The sequence below is a fragment of the Sinocyclocheilus grahami genome, unplaced genomic scaffold (genome assembly GCF_001515645.1).
Source record: "Sinocyclocheilus grahami isolate Dianchi unplaced genomic scaffold, SAMN03320097.WGS_v1.1 scaffold96.1, whole genome shotgun sequence".
In the NCBI taxonomy this organism is placed as follows: Eukaryota; Metazoa; Chordata; class Actinopteri; order Cypriniformes; family Cyprinidae; genus Sinocyclocheilus; species Sinocyclocheilus grahami.
The window spans coordinates 364,328-370,780 of record NW_015505275.1 but is presented as its reverse complement, the minus strand read 5'-3'; the positions used below and the strand labels follow the sequence as shown (position 1 = coordinate 370,780).

Sequence of the window (6,453 nt, the reverse complement as noted above, 5' to 3'; positions counted from 1 at the left end):
TTATGTGTACATTTTCAATTGAGTGCTCAAAATATCAAGTTTTTGTGCTAATATGTGATGTACACCTAGTGCAGCTTTAGGTTTCCCGGTAAAGCACGATATTACTTCAGTCTTACTGAAGTAGTTCTGATAATTCGCTGTGAATCCACTATTTCCTAAGAATGTGTCGATTAATGCAGACTGACGTTGTTCTAATCACTTCGTTTAATAATAAAGAATGTAGTGTAGCGCGCACACTTTATCGGTAAAGCACGATATTACTTCAGTCTTACTGAAGTAGTTCTGATAATTCGCTGTGAATCCACTATTTCCTAAGAATGTGTCGATTAATGCAGACTGACGTTGTTCTAATCACTTCGTTTAATAATAAAGAATGTAGTGTAGCGCGCACACTTTATAATCATTGTGAAATTGCTGTTTATTTTGCTGCACCGGCAGTTATAGGGTTAATGCGGGAGAGACGAGCGAGTTAGTTTGGCTGGTGCGCCTGTGATACAGTGTGTGGTACAGTCGTTCTTCAAACATTACAGTAGACATATTTTGGTTTACAAACTGTATTGTTTCCTCAGTTAGTCGCCTTAGCACTCGGCAAACGTATCCACCATTATTGTTTTAAGTGTTCACAGTTTAGCAGCTAAACTTTAGCTGTGGGCACGATTTGCTTGCATAAGTGTTTTTGTATTTTATGTCATTATTATAAGAACGGATTGGAGCACTATATTATTGTTTTATGCAAAGGTGCTTTGTCAATGGTAGCGCTCGCTAACTTGCTCAAGGACTCCTCCCTGTGCCAATCACAGCAGGCTTGGCCAGCTGACCAATCAGAGCAGAGTAGGCTTATGGAAGTGGAGGGGTTTGCTCCGAACTTGCTTGGAACGAATCGTTTAGAAATCATTGGCAAATGACTCTAATATTAAATGTATATTCTGAGAAAATTACAATGTTTTCTGACCTTAGATGCATTTAAACCTGTTGTAGGGGACTCCAACACAATATTAGGACACTTTAAAATACAATATGACCTGCTCTTTAACAATTTTACTGCTGCAACAAAACACCTATTCCAAAATTAAGTAAGGAACATACGATAATTGTCTTGTTTATATTTTTAAGTTAAACTACAGTTACTGAAGCATCACCGTCATAGGTTTATAATTAATACTGTATGTGCAATTTAAGCTCTTTATTTAAAAGCACATATGAAAAAGGCAGAATAAAGATGTTATAACATTATTGTTTGAACTTATGAATAATTGCATTATCTTTAATGACCAGTTGCAGAAGTCTCAAAGTATAACTTTAAGGGGCTGTGCAACACATTTTTGCAGATGTTAACAGATCTGTACAGATTGCAGATTGGAGAGTATGTGTGCATATCATTAGATTCTGAGCATTTATCTGCATTCATGAAAGAGAAAAAAAAGTGTTTCATTACACTTTAACTGTCCAAGAATTTGGCTTGTAGTACTACTGATGTTGTATTACTTGCATGTAAATATAAGGAACATAGAAGTATAATATTCTCCATCTCGGGGGTTTTTTTTTCTTTCTTTTTTTTCTTTTTTGCATGGCACAGCTGGATCCGGCTCTCTCCAGGGGCCCCAGACGCCACAGTCCACCAGCAGCTCCATGGCAGAAAGCGGAGACTTGAAGCCCCCTACTCCTGCCTCCACCCCACACAGCCAGATGCCCCCAATGCCAAGTGGCAGGTGAGATTCGCTCACTTGTCTTGCAGTACTGTATGTGTTTTTTGAGTGTGAACCACTCCTTACCTGCCCTGTTTCTTAGGAGCAGTGTGAACCTGCAAGATCCATTTGCTGATAGCGACTTCTCTCGGAGAAACACTATGACGCCCAACTCTGGCTACCAGTCAGGCATGAGCACCCCGGAGATGCCTGGTCGCATGGGACCCTATGAACCCAATAAAGACCACTTCAGTGGTATGCGTAAAGGTTTGTATTGTAGTCATGTAATCATAATCCGTTATAGTTCATGATAAGCTACCTGGTGTAATGAGCTGTGTGCTTGTGGTACTAGCTGGAGAACAGTTCATGCCTGGTGGGCAGGGTCCCAACAGCAGTCTCGGTGATCAGTACAACAGGGGACCACCAGGTCCTATGGGAAATATGACCATGGGCCAGCGGCACCAGTATCCATATGGCCCCGGCTGTGACAGGAGGTACACTGAAACTTTACTTTGGGAAGAAACTAATTCCTTTACTTTCATTTGTGTTATGTAAATGATGCAATGAACTCTAACCTCTCCTGTGTTGCGTAGACCAGAGTCAGGGATGGGCCCAGATGGCAGCATGGGTCCTGGAGTGCCACAGCCAAATATGATGACTTCCAATGCCGAATCTGGGATGTACTCACCAAATCGTTACCCTCCACAGCAACAGCGGTCAGTCCACTAGTTAGTTCGTTTTTATGGAGATTGTATTTGTATATCTGCTATATCTAGTTCTCATTTATCTTGCATATGGTTCTCTGTGCAGGCATGAGTCCTATAGTAATCAGTATCCTGGTCAGGGTGCACCTCCTGGTGGCTCCTATCCGAATCAGCAGCCTGGAATGTACCCACAACAACAATCGGTAAGAAAGCGGTTAATAAAACGATGTGATGTTTTTTAAACATTTTTTATAATGACTAAATATTACTGAAAGCCTTGTCACATATTTTAAATGTAATCTGTTGCCTTTAGAACTACAAAAGACCAGGTGATGGTGGTTACCCACCAGCTAAACGGCATCACGATGGTGAGATGTTCAGTGGGCCATTCAATGCTCAGCAGCCACTGCCGCAGGCTCCCCCTAGTGGTCCCTCAAGTGGTCAGGAAATGTATAACCAGTATAGCAGTTCCTACCCTGGCTCGGAGCGTCGTCCACCTGGTCCCCAGAATCAGTTCCCTTTCCCCTTTGGAAGAGATCGTATGCAAGCAGGCACGGGCCCAAACTCCCAGGGTTCTATGCCTCCTCAAATGATGACCAGTCCAATGCAGTCTGGTCCTGACGGTCCTCAAGGTGGCATGTGGCAGGGCCGAGGTGATATGGGCTATCCCAGTTACCCCAACCGTCAGGGACCTCCTACTGGTCCCGGACAGGGCCCTAGCTACCATGCAATGAATCGATCTGAAGACATGATGCCATCTGAACCACGCATGAATCATGAGGGCCAGTGGCCTGGGCCACGACAACCCCCATATGGCCCTAGTGGCGCAGGTCCACCAATGAGCAGACCCTTGCAGTCAAATTACCAGACTCCCCAAATCATGCAAAACCACGTTCCACAGGTGTCAAGCCCCACGCCCATGCCACGGCTTTTGGAAAGCAGGACTTCCCCCAACAAATCAACCTACATACCCAGCAATATCAAAATGCAGAAGGCGGGACCTCCAGTGCCTGCATCTCACATTGTACCTCCCTCAGTACAGCCTCCAATGATGAGAAGAGACCTGTCCTTCCCTCCGGGTTCCATAGAGGCAACATCACCAGTTCTTAAATCACGTAGGCGTCTTACCATGAAAGAAATTGGTAAGAGTTAAAAAAAACTCTCTTGGTTATTTATCAAGCTCAGTCTTGAGAGATACAGAAAGATAACTCTGTACTCATTTTGCAGGCACCCCAGAAGCATGGAGAGTCATGATGTCCCTTAAATCGGGACTGTTGGCGGAGAGTACATGGGCTTTAGACACCATCAACATCTTGTTATATGATGACAACAGTATTTCAGATTTCAACCTTGTACAGGTGAGTCATTTTTGGAAAATGTTGTTTAAACAAAATTGTTTATTGCCATTACTTAAGTTTCATTCTAAATAACATACTAATATTTTCTTTTAAAGCTCCCTGGTTTCCTGGAACTAATCGTTGAGTATTTCCGCCGTTGCCTCATTGAGATCTTTGGGATTCTGAGGGAATATGAAGTTGGGGATCCAGGACAAAGAGCTCTTTTAGATCCCAGCATGCTCATAAAAGATGAAAACACTGTGGATGATGAGGCACTGGTTGAGGGCATGGAGGACGATGGAGAAACAGAGGAGGAAGATGAAGGAGAGGAAATGCACAGGTCAAAACATCAGGAACAACACATGGCACAAGGACCTCTCCAGATAAAGCAGGAAGAAAAGCCAAGGGCACTTGAAGACTCTGTGAAGAAAGAAGATTGCCAAGGGACTGAAGGGGAGTCTTCTGCAGAACCCAAGACTTCAGAGCCATCATGTCTTGAGTTGGCTGTTACTCAAGAAAAGCCCAAACAGGCTAGCAAGTTTGATAAGCTTCCCTTGAAGATTGTGCGAAAAAAGGATCCATTTGTGGTGGACTGCTCAAATAAGCTTGGTCGGTTGCAGGAATTTGACAGCGGCCTCCTGCACTGGAGTATCGGGGGAGGTGATACAACAGAACACATTCAGACCCACTTTGAAAGCAAGATGGACCTGTTGCACCATCAGAAGCGTCTTCCTGCACAGGTCCCTGACAGGAAGAGAGGAGCTCAGACGGACAGCCAGGCACCCTCGCTGCCCTCATCCAGTGAAGAGCATGGGAAAGAGGTGGACCGGCAGCCCTCTCCAGAGTCGTCCACTGAGAAAGTGACCAACGGAATTTCAGATTTGAGGGACGACAGACCTGCTGACTGCTTAGAAACTGCCTCTGAGGGGACTTCACACATAGAGAAAGATGAAGAGAAACAAGTAACGGAGACGACAACTTCAGAAAACATCAGGCCAGCACCTCCAAGCCCGTCATTACAGGGTCAGCGCTCCATCGCCGTTTTAGAAGATGAGCCACACAGCAAGGATGAAGCTCCTCTCGTCACGCTCTTAGACTGGCAAGACTCCCTTGCCCGTCGCTGCATCTGTGTCTCCAACATTGTCCGCAGCCTCTCGTTTGTCCCGGGCAATGACTCGGAGATGTCAAAGCATCCAGGGCTGTTGCTACTGCTTGGCCGCCTGTTGCTTCTCCACCATCATCATCCAGAGCGCAAGCAGGCGCCTTTAACCTACGAGAAAGAAGAGGAGGTGGATGAGAGTCATGGTAGCAAGAAAGACGAGTGGTGGTGGGACTGTTTGGAGGTACTGCGGGAAAATTGCTTGGTCACTCTTGCCAACATTTCAGGCCAGCTTGACTTCTCTGTCTACACTGAGAGCATCTGCCTGCCTCTGCTGGATGGCTTGCTCCATTGGGCCGTTTGTCCTTCAGCGGAAGCCCAAGACCCCTTCCCTAGTCTCGGGCTCAACGGCGCCTTGTCCCCCCAGAGACTAGTCCTAGAGACCCTCTGTAAGCTCAGCATTCAGGACAACAATGTGGACCTCATTCTGGCGACGCCACCTTTTAGTAGATTAGAGAAGCTGTTTGGTAACCTCGTGCATCTAGTTGGAGAGCGAAAGGTGCCTGTTTGTCGGGAGATGGCGGTCGTGCTGCTGGCCAATCTCGCACAAGGTGACAGCCTGACGGCCCGTGCCATTGCAGTACAGAAGGCCAGTGTTGGGAATCTATTGGGCTTTTTGGAGGACAGCTTAGCGGCTACGCAGTTCCAGCAGAGCCAAGGTTCCCTACTGCACATGCAGGGGTCACACTTTGAGCCAACAAGTGTGGACATGATGCGGCGGGCTGCTCGGGCTCTGCTCGCTCTCGCTAAGGTGGATGAGAACCACTCTGAGTTTACGCTATATGAATCGCGGCTACTGGACCTTTCTGTCTCCCCGCTCATGAACTCATTGGTGTCCCATGTCATCTGTGATGTACTCTTTTTGATAGGCCAGTCATGACAGCTGTGCGGAGCTGTGGCTCCACCTTCTCTGGTTTTCGTACTTCCCCTTTGCCTGTCCTCCCCATTGGCGAGTGGGGATTGAAAGCAGAGAATATTGACTGTTTCTTGTTTTCTGTTTTGTTTTTTTATTTATGCAAGCCCTTTCATATTACACCCACTGGTCCCCCTTTTCTCTGCGTCTCACTTTGGGAAGGTTGTCACGAATTTGCTGTGGATCATGAACCAGAGCCTCAACACACTGACACAAACTGTAACACTGATGCCAACTAGATGACATGGACAGGGACCCCAACTTTTGTGTCCTTGTCTGAGGGGAAAGTACTTTTTATAATAAAAAATAAATGAATAAAATAGCTTGAAAAAACAAACTATTTACCAAAGTTGCTGTCTTGTTTACAGTGAGTTTTGGGGTTAATTGTTTCTTTGTCCTCCCCAAGAGGGTGCAAATAATACACAGCTCTTGTTCACATTGACAGGTGGACTCTTCATTGTTTGGTGGTTGTATTTTGATGCTACACGGTCAACCTTTCTGGGGATGCGTGTACAGCAGAAATGAGTTGTCATTTTCTGTACAGTACTCCACAACTGTAAACATACTGCACTGTTCCACATGGGGTAAATGTTGGCTCAGTCGGCTTCGTTTTTAAACCATTAGTTTGCTGGTAAGGAGAATACCCCCCCCCACC

General features: G+C 45.8%; 1 protein-coding gene across 1 annotated transcript in view; it reads left to right on the top strand.

Moving 5' to 3' along the window:
• LOC107587850 (AT-rich interactive domain-containing protein 1A-like) overlaps positions 1–5,947 on the top strand; it is a 12,112-nt gene extending 6,165 nt beyond the window's left edge. The window contains exons 11-18 of the mRNA XM_016275813.1: positions 1,577–1,709; positions 1,789–1,952; positions 2,038–2,179; positions 2,279–2,401; positions 2,496–2,592; positions 2,703–3,531; positions 3,617–3,747; positions 3,843–5,947. Of these exons, the coding sequence (XP_016131299.1) occupies positions 1,577–1,709; positions 1,789–1,952; positions 2,038–2,179; positions 2,279–2,401; positions 2,496–2,592; positions 2,703–3,531; positions 3,617–3,747; positions 3,843–5,765 (3,542 nt within the window). The 3' untranslated portion in view covers positions 5,766–5,947. The remainder of the gene's footprint in view (positions 1–1,576; positions 1,710–1,788; positions 1,953–2,037; positions 2,180–2,278; positions 2,402–2,495; positions 2,593–2,702; positions 3,532–3,616; positions 3,748–3,842) is intronic.
• Positions 5,948–6,453: the final 506 nt, after the last annotated feature.